Source organism: Nanorana parkeri, unplaced genomic scaffold (assembly GCF_000935625.1).
Source record: "Nanorana parkeri isolate BGI_ZX_2015 unplaced genomic scaffold, ASM93562v1 scaffold2, whole genome shotgun sequence".
Taxonomy (NCBI): Eukaryota; Metazoa; Chordata; class Amphibia; order Anura; family Dicroglossidae; genus Nanorana; species Nanorana parkeri.
The window spans coordinates 2,897,073-2,913,390 of NW_017306270.1; the positions used below are offsets into that span (position 1 = coordinate 2,897,073).

The 16,318-nt window shown below is 45.6% G+C and overlaps 1 protein-coding gene across 2 annotated transcripts; it reads right to left on the reverse strand.

Annotated features, from left to right (window-relative positions):
• Positions 1-6,678: 6,678 nt before the first annotated feature.
• LOC108792782 (V-type proton ATPase subunit e 2) lies at positions 6,679-14,075 on the reverse strand. Of its 2 annotated transcripts, none has more exons than XM_018563682.1 (4): positions 13,918-14,075; positions 12,548-12,595; positions 8,654-8,773; positions 6,679-6,830 (listed from the first exon to the last, which is right to left on the reverse strand). In XM_018563682.1, exons 1-3 carry the CDS (start codon positions 14,019-14,021, stop codon positions 8,680-8,682), a joined length of 246 nt encoding a protein of 81 aa, XP_018419184.1. In that variant the 5' UTR covers positions 14,022-14,075; the 3' UTR covers positions 6,679-6,830; positions 8,654-8,679. The 2 variants fall into 2 exon arrangements, with proteins under 2 accessions (XP_018419184.1, XP_018419249.1); XM_018563747.1 differs by lacking the exons at positions 12,548-12,595; positions 13,918-14,075 and adding exons at positions 9,971-10,018; positions 11,593-11,750.
• Positions 14,076-16,318: the final 2,243 nt, after the last annotated feature.

Here is a 16,318-nt window from a genome sequence, read left to right on the forward strand (position 1 = left end):
ATGTAGCCATAAACAGGATAAGCTATTTACAGACTGTGAGGTTTTGTTTTTTTCCCCCCTAACAGTGTGAAGAGTTTTGCACAACGTGGCAAGTTTTCCCTTCATACGTTTATTTTGAAGGATTTTACACTAAAGCTGTGCAAAGAGCACGCATGAGTAGCAGGTTCCAGTTTTCTGTAGTCAGGTCAGTGAAGATGAAGTCTTATTGGTCGATATGAGTTTCTGCATTGTGTGCATCGCTCATTCCCCTGTTTGGTCCAGAGAGAAATACCTTCCATTAACCAGCTGGAAATCTACTTCCTGTTTAGTGTAGGTGCATAATTGGAGGTTTCTGGTTTGGTTATTTGTGCTTGTGGTATAATACCCGAGAGCCGCAGTTGATGGGTCATCCTGAAATGTGACAACACCAAACAATTGTTTGCGGCTCTTTTAGGCCTTAGGCTGGGTTCACACCTAGGCGTATCGAATATGCACGTTTGGCGCGTGTTTCGTGTCGCACGTTTTTACCGCGGTTCGCGGTAAAAAAAAACGTGCGACAAACGCACTTTGTCGCACCAGCTAGGTAGCCCTCGGAAACGCATTAGTGCGTTTCCTGGGGGCTACCTGGCTGTATCCCAATAGATACGCGCGGCAAATACGCCCCAAAGAAGCTCCTGTACTTCTTTGGGCATAGGGCGTTTTGGAGCACTGTAAAACGCCCAGGTGGGAACCATGCCCATAGGCAATCATTGGTTTTCACATGTTGAGCGTTTTACAGAGCGTAAGAACGCCCAGGTGTGAACCAGGCCTTAGGCTGGGAACTAAGGATGCACTGATACTTTTGGAGTACCAGTGCTGATACTTGGCATTTTCATGAGAACTCCCAGGGTTGCAGGGGGGACAGGGCCCTGGCGCTCCACCACTGTCCTGAAATCATTAGTCTGCATTGTTTTAGAAAAACTGTCACATGACAATAAACACAAATGTATCAGTACTTGTATCTGTGAGGACTTGGGCAAGTACCAGTACTCGTACTTGGAAAACTGGTATCGGTGCATCCCTAATATATATTTATATAAAACAAAATCATACATGAAGACAGAGATGTACAAATCCCAGGAGCTCCGTGTGCTCCTTACAAATGACAGCTGCTGCCTAACTTTTGAATTTTTCTCTAGTCTAGTCTTGGAGCTGGAAAAGTATCTGTACTTGTACTCGTACCGAGTACGCTACTTGGTATCGGTGCATCCCTACTGGGTACACACTTTTCCACTGCGGTAACTCGCAATTTACCTTTAATGCATGTTACATTTGCTCTGCGGTGCCATTACTTTGAATAGCACCCAACACACGAAGACAAAAATGGTACATTTCTATTTTCTTGGATGTTTTTGTGCTTTCCAGCTCAATTATACCAATATGTGATTTTACACCCAGCCCAAGCCCGCTGTACGTCAATCACACATGATTATACACCGCCGTTCTTAACCGAGCGTGGGCGTCACAAGGGCGTGGCGATACCACTCTCAGCCTCACCCTGCACAGAGATTTCCCAGCCCGCAGGACACATTCTCAGGCCAGCAGACAAAGAGCGATAGTCACCAGGGTTGGGTAACTCCGCAGTTAACCCTTTACACACCAAACGTTTGCTGCCACTATGTGGTTTTTTTTTAACAGAAACACAGACCGTTCCCAGCAAGTGCTGCGCCAATTTAAAACACTTAATGCTTATGACAGGATTCACTATACAGTGGCACTCTTCACAGAGGCAAGGATACTTTAAGTTCATATTTAGAGCGTAGAGATAAGCTTAACGATTTTTAAGATCGTCCTTTAATAAAAGAAACGGTGCAGAAAATATACAGAAAAAGGTATTAATAAAAAAGAGACCAAATATATATATATATACATATACCCTCCTTACCATCTTGTATTGTAATTGTAATGTCTTCCTTATATTGTACAGCGCTGCACAAACTGTTTGCGCTATATAAATCCTGTATAATAATAATATTAGAATTGATACCACGGAAAGGTGTGATCCCAGCCTGAGAAGGCATTAAATAAATATTTGAAAGTGCGTGTGGGTAAAAATGACCTGCCATGCCCCATTCCTCGGATCTGAGGCATCTCTGGCCACCAATAGCAGCTGAGTCGTCCCCTGTCATTCCATCGGCATTTGTCTATAGATAGTAGAAGAGGCCAGAAGTGGGTCAGGTCCAAGAATTTAAAGCTACAGATTTGTGGATCTAAGACACGGATGCAGCGGTTACCTTCTACACTTTGACTTTAGGCCAATTCATTTCACTATTTGGCATAAAGAATGTTCTTTGACCCATAAACTGGGTCCATCCAAGTTCTGTAAAGCAGGCATGTCAAACTGGTGTTTTCTGGTCTGAATGTGACCCTCATGCTCCTCCTTAGTGGCCCTTGTTGACTTGACTGGTTTAAAAATGGAATATTAGCCACCCTAAATACTCACATCTGTGAGCTGTGAGTATTATTATTCTTGTTATACTTTACAGCGCCAGCAGTTTGCACAGCACTTTACAATCTAAAGGGAGACGTTCCAAAACACTTCTAGACAAGATGGTTAGGAGGGCCCTGCATGTGAGGGGGTGGCTGCAATTCATTTTGTATTTTAATTTAGCAAAACAATGGGAGTCTTTTATAGTCACAGCCGCTGCTCTAGACCCCCCCGCCCCCCCAAAGGCCGGAAGCTTCACGTAGGATTTTTAACATAACCAGCAGCCAGCCAGACACAGGATACTCTTTATTAAAGGTAAATGATGTGACTGGTCCTGTATGCCCCAAAACATTTTACTATACTATAAATACTAAACTTTTTTTTTTTTTTTTAAATTTCATTTTTAAATCTAAAACTACATTGATGTGGCCCTCAGTAGATCTCATGTCTAGCCCACTGGTTCATCTGAGTTTGACATGCCGGATGTAGAGGCTCTTACCATTTTCCTCCGTCTCTCTCTTTGGTTCCTCTTTTTTCAGGTAGAGTTCAGTTTTGTGTGCGAGTCTTCTACTGACCTCATTTTATTGTTGGTGATTCCAATGTTGAGTTCCCTGATCTTTTCTCCTACCACTGCCATTACAAGGGTTCTCTTTATTCTTGCCGGATCTCCTGTACTATCTGCATTACGGAGGACACCAGGCTGCCCCCTTTTATTGGTTCAGGGCAATGCCTGAGATGGAAGAGCCCAGCGGATGGTTCATCCCATTAGCATCCACTCCAAATCAGATCTCTGTCTACTCCATGTACTGTATGCAATGCACCATGTCACTCCATATTGTTTTCAACATTATATCCACTTGAGGTAGATCTCAATCACTTCCTGTACAGTCAGCTCCCTTGTCGGATATTATTTGCCCAGTAGAACCTCCTCCAGAGGGTCATTTCATACAAAAGCCACCTTATCATCATCCACTTACTATGGTTACAGGAAGTGCCTCCTCTATGTTATAAAGTGCTTAGTAGTACACACGAGAGGTTCTGCTGCAGGTAAAAACTGGGAAAATACGCCAGTTATCGCAACGTAATGTTGGGAATTTTATTCGTGTTTTTTGTTTAAATTAGAGGCTGTCCTTCAGTCTATTTTAATAAAAGGCTATAAAAAGGGGCTTGGCGCTTTATATTTATGTCAAGGAAAAATAAACAGATTTTTGGAGCCTTTACATTACAAAATATGTTTTGTTTTTGATTGATTTTGGATTTTTTTGTTTTTGTTTTTTTTCCGTTATTTGGAATTCGCATCAATCCAAATTTTTCATTTTCGGGTCCTTTATCCCCTTTTGGACCAGTGACGTCCATAGTACTCCACTGCCACCGGGCCGTTTAAACTCTGTTTACAATTGTAAAGCGGACTGTCGGCTTAACAATAGAAGCGATCAGGCGACTCAGCTGTCGCCCGATCGCTTCTCTGGGCTGGTAAACAGTTGCCCCCCTCGCCCTGTCTGAATCGGCATAAATCGGTATGCCTGGACTTTACGAATGTCCATGTTTTATTTCACACTCCTAAAGCTTGTATTGTTCAGCCAGCATCTTCTATCACTGGGTGCCCCTAGGAATGTGCACAGAGTTGTCTGTGTGTATGAGCCTAAAGCTTTACCCATCCATCAGGCCTAGCGGGTCACTGCCATTCACAGGGAAATAAATCTGCTTACCTCAATCCTATTGTGTGAAGGAATAACAGTGCGAGAAGAGTCAGTCATGCGTTCAGTTCTTCCAGTGAGCAGTTAATCATGTGTAGACTGGACCGTGGACTTGTCATGTAGCGAAGTGTTAAAGATGAGCTGTCATGTATGTGTGTTCTCTTCCCTATGCTGTACTGCCAGGTCTGATGTATAAAATGTCTGAAAGTAGAAGCAACTATGATGGCTGGGGCAGCAAATCCATTTCTGTCTTTTCCTTGGCTGCTGTGAGCATACAGTACATGAGGCCATGGAGCTGTCATACCACATGTGACTATCATACATGCTGTGAGTATACAGACAGTTCATCCCACATGTGACTATCATACATGCTGTGAGTATACAGACAGTAGTACATGAGGAAGTACATGGAGCTGTCATCCCACATGTGACTATCATACATGCTGCGAGTATACAGACAGTAGTACATGAGGAAGTACATGGAGCTGTCATCCCACATGTGACTATCATACATGCTGTGAGTATACAGACAGTAGTACATGAGGATGTACATGGAGCTGTCATCCCACATGTGACTATCATACATGCTGCGAGTATACAGACAGTAGTACATGAGGCCACGTTGATGGGTACAGAGTTGTCATCCCACATCTGATCATCGTACATGCTGTGACCAGTTCTCTCGTCTGATCCTGTGTATGTGTATCATTGTGTCTGTGTTCATATTGTATTCTCTCCCAGTAAAGCAACATTCTGGTTTCCAGTATTCTTGTCTGCGTCTTATGTAATGTCTCCAAACAACACACTTCATTTATCAAGGTGCCTGAAATAAGTACTGTCTGTGTGCATAGCCACCAGCCTCTGGCACTGCCTGGAGAATGATGGGGTATGGAAGGAGATATGTTTGGTTGCAGGGATAGCACTGATTGTTCTGGTTTCACACTTTGAGGCCGGTCTACAAGAGGTAAAAATGCTGGACTGCCCCATTCTACATCCAGTACAATTTTCATATTTTAAATGTCAAAAGTGGACTACTTAAACCTTTAGGCAAACTAGAAACTTCCATATACTCCGGATTTAATATAAGACGTCATTTCACATTAACAATACATTTATTTTAATAAATAAATTCCTTATTTTTTTTTTATCTCAACAATCACACAAGTCACTATATTGTCACTGTGAGTCCTGATCCTAGGCTGCTGATTGCATACATCCAGGCTCAACTCAGCACTGCTATAAGATGATGAATACATCGCCTGCCACACTCCTAGTCTTGTATAATCGTATCGGGGTGTGTACTGGTCAGCCACCATCCTAACCTTATATACATGTAGCTATAGTATTGGGGTGATGTCTAGGTGTGTACTGGTCAGCCATCATACTAACCTTATATACATGTAGCTATAGTATTGGGGTGATGTCTAGGTGTGTACTGGTCAGCCATCATACTAACCTTATATACATGTAGCTAGCTATAGTATCGGGGTGTGTACAGGTCAGCTGCCATACTAACCTTATATACATGTAGCTAGCTATAGTATTGGGGTGTGTACAGGTCAGCTGCCATACTAACCTTATATACATGTAGCTAGCTATAGTATTGGGGTGATATCATCTGGGTGTGTACTGGTCAGCCATCATACTACCCTTGTATACATGTAGTTATAGTATTGGGGTGATATCATCTGGGTCTGTACTGGTCAGCCATCATACTAACCTTGTATACATGTAGTTATAGTATTGGGGTGATGTCATCTGGGTGTGTACTGGTCAGCCATCATACTAACCTTGTATACATGCAGTTATAGTATTGGGGTGATGTCATCTGGGTGGGTATGGAAAGGATCTCTGTAACTTCCTTCTATGACAAGGAAATTCACCTAGAAGCCCGGGTCAACACTGGAGCTCGTAGGCAAGAATAAGTGGTGTGACTTTTAACCCAGAAATGAGGAGTTTAGGCATCTGTCTGACATCCCCCTCAATGCAATCACTCTGTACATGGATCACTAGATCATTTATACAAGATTTTTTTTGTCTTAACTCTAACATGAGTCACAGTCTCTCTGACATACGTGGGCAAGGATTTAGGAATTATGATAAATAAAGCAGTCAGGGGTAACGATGGAAGCTTTCATGCCCTTCAAAGACTACAAGGGGAAGATGGAGGCTCTTGTTCTCCCCTTGTATACACTTCCCCTGAGCAACACATCAGGTAAAGAGATCTTCACAAGGACCCCTTTGGGGGGCTGAATTTTTATTCTGAAGACACATGGAGCGGACCTTTTAAAAGGAAAGCTGTCATGAAAAATAGGAGGTCTGTTGGCATCAGTAAATTCAGAGTCATTGACCTGTCAACATGCAACGGGCATTTTCAGAAGAAGGTCAGCAGTGGCAGCTGACTTCTTTTTCTCATGACAGGGGTCCTTTCAGGCTGCCAAAAAATGAAACGGATGATAGGGAGATAGAAGTATATAAAATAAACAACAATTTCTGTTTAGGACGAGAGTTGCGCTTTACATTTCACAAGAGGCTGATCACCCGGAAGTCATACGTTGACATAAAGATGGAGAGGAATTTGGTTTCTGCTTTCGGGCCGGTAGGAATCTGTAGAATTGTATCTGAAGTAACATTGCAGTGTGAAGGGGGAAGGGAAGGGCAACACGTTCTACTGGTCCATGGAACACCTGAAACCATCAAGATGTCGGTTTGTTAGTACATATTCTTCAAACGGCAAAAAGAAACAGAGTTTTGTTGTTGGGTTAGTTCTGCTGGACTTCCAGCTACAACCACTGTGGTGATTAAACAAACCTGACTCCACAATCCACTTCCTAATGCTTTAAAATCCTACAACAAACAGAATGCTTCCCTGAGGGGAAGTAGACGGTGTGGCCATGGGAACTTTAACAAACATTTATGTCTAGCTGTTGTCCTTGGTGGACCAGCTTTGGGAAGTCTGGAATACTCAATAAGTGCTTGTCTGAGCTAGAAACGCTCATGGGGAAATGTAGAAGTGGACATCTCCTTTAACACAGTGGTCGCCAACCTTTCGGACCTCATGGACCACTAAATGAATCATTTTAAATCCTGCGGACCACTAATATGAATTTTAAAAAAAGATAATTTGTAAAATAATGATCAGAGAACTTCCATTGCACTTGAAATGCACCTATTTAATATAACAAAATGATAAATGATTTACAGCTATGATAAGGAACACGCCGCTTCTCAGATCACTGGCTGCCTGTGCTGCCTTACTGAGAGCCGCGCATTCCTTGTGACAGCCGCTGCTTAAGGCAGCCCCGGAGCCTCCGTGCCGCTTTAATGACAGCCCAGCCTGCACGGCATCAGAGGCCCAGTCCGCCCCTGGTCGAAACAATACTGAAGCGTACGGCTCGGCAAACAGTTGCCTCATACAACTTAAAGGAGAACTATGGGGTTAAAACGCTTTTTACTCCTTAGGGTAACGGGAGGACACAAACTAGCGTCCTCCCGTCACCCTGGGCTTAGTATACAGCTCGCGGTATACTGAGACGCCGCAGCTGAAGCGGATCCTGACAATTATGCCGGGATCCGCCCAGCTGCGTGACTGTCAGCTGGCTCTGCCTATCTAGAGGCAGAGCCAGCTGCACCCGCCCCCTCTCCCGTCCGTTCTGCCAGTCAGCGCTGGAGGATCGAAGCGGGGAGGGGGGAATCCAGTCCCACCCCTGTCATGGCTCTCTGCCGTGACAAGATGGAGAAGTGAGCGAACGCCGGTATTTGTTCGCTCACTTCACGCTCTACTGAGCCGACCTGTGACAGTCTCATTGTCACAGGGCGGCTAGAACTATGAGGATGAGTGAAAAGCACTCACCTCATAGTTCTCCTTTAAAGCCCCATTCACACTGAGCGATTTATCGAGCGATTTTTGCAGCGATATCGCTCATATTTCCACACGATATCGCTCTATGTAGCTTCTCCAATACATTTCAATTGAGCTGTTCACATCTCGTCGCTCAATATCGCTTGTAGCTCGTCGTTGGTAGCTTGTCGCTCCTACATGACCCTTTTTTCGAGCGATTTCGAGCGATATTGCTCCTGATTGCATACAGCCCAATATGAAAAAGTCGTGCGACACGTCGCTCAATATAGCTCGTCGCGCAATATCGCTCAAAATCGCGCGATTTTCATGTCGCTCAGTGTGAATTGACTACCCTGACGTCAAGCTGCGGCTCTCGTTTCCCCCTCTCTCGTACAGTTCGTGAATTCAGTGCAATATAAAGGCGACAATTGTCATTCAGAATATAAGAATTTCTTAGAATATTATTTTTGTTTCATTATTATTGAAACATAAAAAATGCAATTAATGTTCAGATTTAGTCTGCGGACCACCAAAATTTTCTCACGGACCACCAGTGGTCCACGAACTATTGGTTGGCGACCGCTGCTTTAACACATCAGTGTTTCTATGATCCACTAAGGAAATGGTTTTATACAAGGAAGAAGGGGGCACATGTGGTGGAATACGTACCGTCACTAACTGGACATCCAACATCTTTATTCCCAGACGAATCGTATGTACCAGATGGTGTCATTCTTCAGCTGTGGTCCAAACAATGGATTTAACTGCGATAAGATGGTGACCAGCCAGCTGGGAAAACAAGGTGAAAGGTCATCATTGTTACCACTTACTCCAAACACAAAGTAAACAGTAAAGAGAACATCTGGTTTTAAGCCCCTTTTACACGGGCGGGCGGCATCTATTCTGATCAGCAGTGGATCCAAGAACAGGTCCCCTGTTGAATCGGAGCAGGACAGAACTTTTGTGACATCAGTGTCTCTTCAGCAGACCCAAGTGAGGTCTATGGTAAGGTGGATGCAACCAGACGAGCATCCGTTTACATCCTGTTATCTTCTATTTGTCATGTTTAGGTCCAAAAAAAGCATACATTGGAAATACTTGTTTCCTTTTGCACTTCAGCTCCATCTAGTGGCCGAAATGCGGTATTACCATTTCACCTGAAAAGAAAATATGCTCAAAATGTTTGTTTTTGCCTCTATTCACACAGAACAAACGTATACGGAGATTCGTAGGGCGAATGGCTCTGCCAACTGTTTATAGGTAGACCTTGAAGTGTAGATCTGTATACATGTGTTCTATCGTGCTTTTATATAATCTAACACAACATTATTTTTCTTATTAAGCCCGCTGGTTTTTAATCAGTAAAAATGTTACAATATATACAGTTCTGTCTTCACCCTACATCCATGGAACCCTGGGGTGCCTTCTGGCCTCTAGAGGGGTGCCTGGGGCTGGCCGCCAGCAACATGTAACCGAATGATGTTAATCCAGGGAGCGTGGGATCAAGTAAGTAAAGGATGGAAGCTCGCCTGTCCAGGTCTGCTCTGCCTCCTGCTCTCTGCCATGTTACTGCGGCTGTGGTTTCCGATACAATGGTGGGACACCGATATAAAAGGGGGCTTCTGATAGGGTGGGGTGCCTCCAGACTTTCCATACATTTAAAGGGTGCCATGACTAAAAAAAGGTTGAGAAATGCTGCACTGGATCAGCCTTGTTCTCAACCTTCTACCCCTTACATTGGCGGTCAGTGGGAGAAGGGCCCCCTTACATTGGCGGTCAGTGGGAGAAGGGCCCCCTTACATTGGCGGTCAGTGGGAGAAGGGCCCCCTTACATTGGCGGTCAGTGGGAGAAGGGCCCCCTTACATTGGTGGTCAGTGGGAGAAGGGCCCCCTTACATTGGCGGTCAGTGGGAGAAGGGCCACTGATGGGTGTTTTCAAGTACAGGTCAAATAAGCAAATGGCACGTGAATGAAGAAGATACTTACAAGAGATAGCAGCAGACGGCTGTGGTCACCAGCATTGTTATGATGACCCTGAGAAAAGATGAGGGGACGTTACTGGAAGTCATTGCCGGGTCACCGGGAACTTTATTTCTGCCACATTTGTCTCGGAAATCCTCATATACAGCCCACAGAAATGACAATGAAAGCCTTGGTCCAATCAACCAGACTTCACCTACCGTGTTTCCCCCGAAAATAAGACACTGTCTTATATTTGTTTTGCCCCCAAAAAACACACTAGGTCTTATTTTCAGGGGATGTCTTATTTTTCTTTTTTTACTGTGCAACAAAATGTACAACAATTTAAAGTTATCTGGTATCACTCCGCCTGCCACAGTAACTGGCGCTATAGAGGAATATCGGCTAATGCGGCACTGCTCCCTCCGTCGCCGCAGCATTCTGCAGGGCCGGCATGCTTTGCCATCAGGGACAGTGGTACCAGCAGTGCAGCAGTGGGGGACATCAGACAGTGGACAGCGCTGTAAAGTACGGTACCATTTACCGGTACACAGTACAGTACCATTACATTAAGCAGTGCCTTCAGGGGGACAGCAGTTGGTGAAGTCTGGTACTGGAGTGCTCCCTGTCACTGTGCTGGCCGGAGGGAGTCCCCCGTAATTCCCTTACTACAGTATGTCCCTGCAGGCTGACACCATCTCTCCTGCTCTTCACGTTCCCCCTCACATGCTACCCTGTTCATTCCATGGTACCATTCTTTAATACAAGGCCCATTCATGTGATTGGCTGCTATGGGGGGTAGCAGGCATTGAGAGAGAGAGAAAATAAAGCTGTGTCTACTGGTACATATCGATGTCTGTACATCCACAATGTATATACATATCAGTGTCTGTACAGACTGCCTGTATATAGATGATATCGGTGTCTGTACAGACTGCCTGTATATAGATGATATCGGTGTCTGTAAATGCAGGCTGTATATAGATGATCTCAGTGTCTGTACATGCAGGCTGTATATAGATGATCTCAGTGTCTGTACAGACTGCCTGTATATAGATGATATCGGTGTCTGTAAATGCAGGCTGTATATAGATGATCTCAGTGTCTGTACATGCAGGCTGTATATAGACGATCTCAGTGTCTGTACAGACTGCCTGTATATAGATGATATCGGTGTCTGTACAGACTGCCTGTATATAGATGATATCGGTGTCTGTACAGACTGCCTGTATATAGATGATATCGGTGTCTGTACAGACTGCCTGTATATAGATGATATCGGTGTCTGTACAGACTGCCTGTATATAGATGATATCGGTGTCTGTACAGACTGCCTGTATATAGATGATATCGGTGTCTGTACAGACTGCCTGTATATAGATGATATCAGTGTCTGTACAGACTGCCTGTATATAGATGATATCGGTGTCTGTACAGACTGCCTGTATATAGATGATATCAGTGTCTGTACAGACTGCCTGTATATAGATGATATCGGTGTCTGTACAGATTGCCTGTATCATGGAAACCAGCACCGATGCCCTATAAATGGGAGCAGGCGCTGTCCTCCGGAGGTCAGGTGATGGCCTCCCATAGACCTCACACAGCCTCCATTGCACACAGCCCCCGGCGCCCATGGCGGCTCTTACCCTCGGTTGGGGCCTTTGGGGACGAACCATGGGGCGGCGATGCCGATGAGCCCCCAGAAGGTGGTGAAGACGATCATGGGGACGGTGAAGGAGTGCGCCGTCATCTTGCTGGTGATGGAGCTCCGCTATGGACCGGACAGGTTACAATGTATCCCTCATCCAGCACTGGCCCCGCCCCCTTCCTGCAGCGCTCTCACCTCTCATTCGCTGCTGGCTTTCTTCCTACAGCCCTATTGGTTCAGCCGTGTGTCAGTCAGCGCTGGGGATGACAGCACAGTACAGGACCATGGAGATACATTGAGTACACTGGGAAGGGGAAGTAGATGGATCTGTAATCAGTGTATACATTATTATTGCACTGATTTCTCCATGGTTACAGCTCGTCTTTCCATATTGTTCTTATGACATTATAGAGACATTTGTAGATCGTTGCCTCGCTATATAAACAGCTGGTGAGATATCAGCTACACATGGAGTGCAGTGTTTACAATGGGTCAGCCAACTCATAGGTGACCACACACATGGTGCTCTGTGATCAGTACCTTGCCACTCCAGCCTTGGTGACACTACAAGTCCCATAATGCCTCTGCCTCTAGGAGTCATGCCTGTGGCTACCAGAGTCTTGCAATGCCTCATGGGATTTGTAGTTCCACCACAGCTGGAGTGCCATGGTTGCCTACCACTGCCTAGTCCATTGGAAGAGCATCTTTTTTTGTGAGATTTCAGCGGTTGTGTATTCCCGAGTATCTAGCCGAAAGGAAGGTGGCATCGTCCTTGCCTAGGCGCCATGGGTGTAAGACGGGTGTGGGGCACGTATAAACCCTAACTTATCTCTTATTAGTACATTTCACAAATACTAAGAGTAAATGATTTGTGAAGGGGGGGGGGGGCACAGTGGAAGATTTCAAGTACAGGTCAAATAAGCAAATGGCACGTGAATGAAGAAGATACTTACAAGAGATAGCAGCAGACGGCTGTGGTCACCAGCATTGTTATGATGACCCTGAGAAAAGATGAGGGGACGTTACTGGAAGTCATTGCCGGGTCACCGGGAACTTTATTTCTGCCACATTTGTCTCGGAAATCCTCATATACAGCCCACAGAAATGACAATGAAAGCCTTGGTCCAATCAACCAGACTTCACCTACCGTGTTTCCCCCGAAAATAAGACACTGTCTTATATTTGTTTTGCCCCCAAAAAACACACTAGGTCTTATTTTCAGGGGATGTCTTATTTTTCTTTTTTTACTGTGCAACAAAATGTACAACAATTTAAAGTTATCTGGTATCACTCCGCCTGCCACAGTAACTGGCGCTATAGAGGAATATCGGCTAATGCGGCACTGCTCCCTCCGTCGCCGCAGCATTCTGCAGGGCCGGCATGCTTTGCCATCAGGGACAGTGGTACCAGCAGTGCAGCAGTGGGGGACATCAGACAGTGGACAGCGCTGTAAAGTACGGTACCATTTACCGGTACACAGTACAGTACCATTACATTAAGCAGTGCCTTCAGGGGGACAGCAGTTGGTGAAGTCTGGTACTGGAGTGCTCCCTGTCACTGTGCTGGCCGGAGGGAGTCCCCCGTAATTCCCTTACTACAGTATGTCCCTGCAGGCTGACACCATCTCTCCTGCTCTTCACGTTCCCCCTCACATGCTACCCTGTTCATTCCATGGTACCATTCTTTAATACAAGGCCCATTCATGTGATTGGCTGCTATGGGGGGTAGCAGGCATTGAGAGAGAGAGAAAATAAAGCTGTGTCTACTGGTACATATCGATGTCTGTACATCCACAATGTATATACATATCAGTGTCTGTACAGACTGCCTGTATATAGATGATATCGGTGTCTGTACAGACTGCCTGTATATAGATGATATCGGTGTCTGTAAATGCAGGCTGTATATAGATGATCTCAGTGTCTGTACATGCAGGCTGTATATAGATGATCTCAGTGTCTGTACAGACTGCCTGTATATAGATGATATCGGTGTCTGTACAGACTGCCTGTATATAGATGATATCGGTGTCTGTACATGCAGGCTGTATATAGATGATATCGGTGTCTGTACAGACTGCCTGTATATAGATAATATCGGTGTCTGTACAGACTGCCTGTATATAGATGATATCGGTGTCTGTACAGACTGCCTGTATATAGATGATATCGGTGTCTGTACAGATTGCCTGTATCATGGAAACCAGCACCGATGCCCTATAAATGGGAGCAGGCGCTGTCCTCCGGAGGTCAGGTGATGGCCTCCCATAGACCTCACACAGCCTCCATTGCACACAGCCCCCGGCGCCCATGGCGGCTCTTACCCTCGGTTGGGGCCTTTGGGGACGAACCATGGGGCGGCGATGCCGATGAGCCCCCAGAAGGTGGTGAAGACGATCATGGGGACGGTGAAGGAGTGCGCCGTCATCTTGCTGGTGATGGAGCTCCGCTATGGACCGGACAGGTTACAATGTATCCCTCATCCAGCACTGGCCCCGCCCCCTTCCTGCAGCGCTCTCACCTCTCATTCGCTGCTGGCTTTCTTCCTACAGCCCTATTGGTTCAGCCGTGTGTCAGTCAGCGCTGGGGATGACAGCACAGTACAGGACCATGGAGATACATTGAGTACACTGGGAAGGGGAAGTAGATGGATCTGTAATCAGTGTATACATTATTATTGCACTGATTTCTCCATGGTTACAGCTCGTCTTTCCATATTGTTCTTATGACATTATAGAGACATTTGTAGATCGTTGCCTCGCTATATAAACAGCTGGTGAGATATCAGCTACACATGGAGTGCAGTGTTTACAATGGGTCAGCCAACTCATAGGTGACCACACACATGGTGCTCTGTGATCAGTACCTTGCCACTCCAGCCTTGGTGACACTACAAGTCCCATAATGCCTCTGCCTCTAGGAGTCATGCCTGTGGCTACCAGAGTCTTGCAATGCCTCATGGGATTTGTAGTTCCACCACAGCTGGAGTGCCATGGTTGCCTACCACTGCCTAGTCCATTGGAAGAGCATCTTTTTTTGTGAGATTTCAGCGGTTGTGTATTCCCGAGTATCTAGCCGAAAGGAAGGTGGCATCGTCCTTGCCTAGGCGCCATGGGTGTAAGACGGGTGTGGGGCACGTATAAACCCTAACTTATCTCTTATTAGTACATTTCACAAATACTAAGAGTAAATGATTTGTGAAGGGGGGGGGGGGTCACAGTGTAAGCAAACCTTGTTTACTGCAAGGTCCAATTTATTCATCAATTTAAAATGATCATTTAACTGATCTGGATTATGATTGGTTCTCCGGCACACGACAGACATTTGTTTGATCAATCAGACGCAATCAATAAAATTCTGCCATAGTCAATCGACTTTAGATCTTGCCAAGCCGATAGAACGGAGGCTCTTTGCTTTGCAATTTTAATTCAGTTTGATTATGATTATTGTTCGGGATCATTCGATGGGTTGAGTTGCATTGAATGATCATATCAGTACGTGGGCGGCCGCCCTTACATTGTAAGAGGGAGCAGTATAGCAGGACCCCCGTGTCATAGTAGTCTGCAACGAAAGGAGAATCCAAGAATCAGACGCGGCCAGCTGTTCAGAAGTGCGCACTTTGACACAGGAAGAGCTGCATGATATATCAGACGCCTGCAAAAACTCCAACTTGCATTACATTACACCAAAGATTCAAAAGGCCAAAGTGCATGCCTGAAAAAAAAGCCCCTTGGTACAAAGATCACACAGCATTTGGGGTGGGCACACACTGGCCAGCCAGCTGTGGTGAAACTACAAATCCCATAATGCCTGCGGCTGTCAGAGTCTTGCAATGCCTCGTGGGAAATGTAGTTCCACAACAGCTGAAAAATAAAACCATGTGGATAACAGGCCTGTGCTCTCCATCACCCACCTGCAGGGTGACACATGTAGGACGGAGTCCCCGGGCAGTATCATGGCCGGATATCTCATTGCTTGTTTCTGGTTTTGTATTTGAACTTTGATTTCTCGCATGGTGAATGAAGACGATCGGTGATACATCTTCAAGATGAATAAAACCAGTCCAGACAAATGTGACGCACTGCAAAGGTCCGACTCAGGCTGATCAGAATTTACCAGACATGTTTTATTTCTAAATGAAATCCGGGTGAATATCGGGTAATATATTCAGAAGCATCCAAATTCCCCGAAAGAAATAGAAAAATCCAAGCAGAAGAAAATTTGGATTCATCTGAAATGGTTTCAGAACTGATGTTGTTAATGTTAAAATACCCGCCCCCCCCGCCCCCATTCATACTAGACCCTTCCTTTCAGTCTGGTAGGGAGTTTAGGGATGACCAACACCAAAAACAAAAAAAGCGTGTGGGGGGTCCCTCCTAAGATCCCTTACCAGACCCTTCATCCAAGCAGAGCAGCAAGGGGGGCCATACCATACCAGGCCACATGCCCTCAACATGGGGAGGGTGCTTTGCTCCTCTGTGGGCCAGTGCAGAGGTTGTGACACGACCACTGGGGGGGAGTTCAATGCTCTGTGGGGCAAAAGAGGAGTTGTGACACCTGACCACTGGGGGGAGCTCACTCCTCTGTGGGGCAATAGAGGAGTTGTGACACCTGACCACTGGGGGGAGCTCACTCCTCTGTGGGGCAATAGAGGAGTTGTGACACCTGACCACTGGGGGGAGCTCACTCCTCTGTGGGGCAATAGAGGAGTTGTGACACCTGACC

Bases quoted from the DNA above. Each gene is read 5' to 3' on its own strand.
- LOC108792782 (XM_018563682.1), bottom strand. From the start codon at position 14,021: ATGACGGCGCACTCCTTCACCGTCCCCATGATCGTCTTCACCACCTTC. The intron at 12,596-13,917 runs GTAAGAGCCGCC...ATCTTTTCTCAG, and splicing joins CCCAAAGGCCCCAACCGAGG to GGTCATCATAACAATGCTGG. The intron at 8,774-12,547 runs GTAAGTATCTTC...TTGTTTTCCCAG, and splicing joins GCCGTCTGCTGCTATCTCTT to CTGGCTGGTCACCATCTTAT.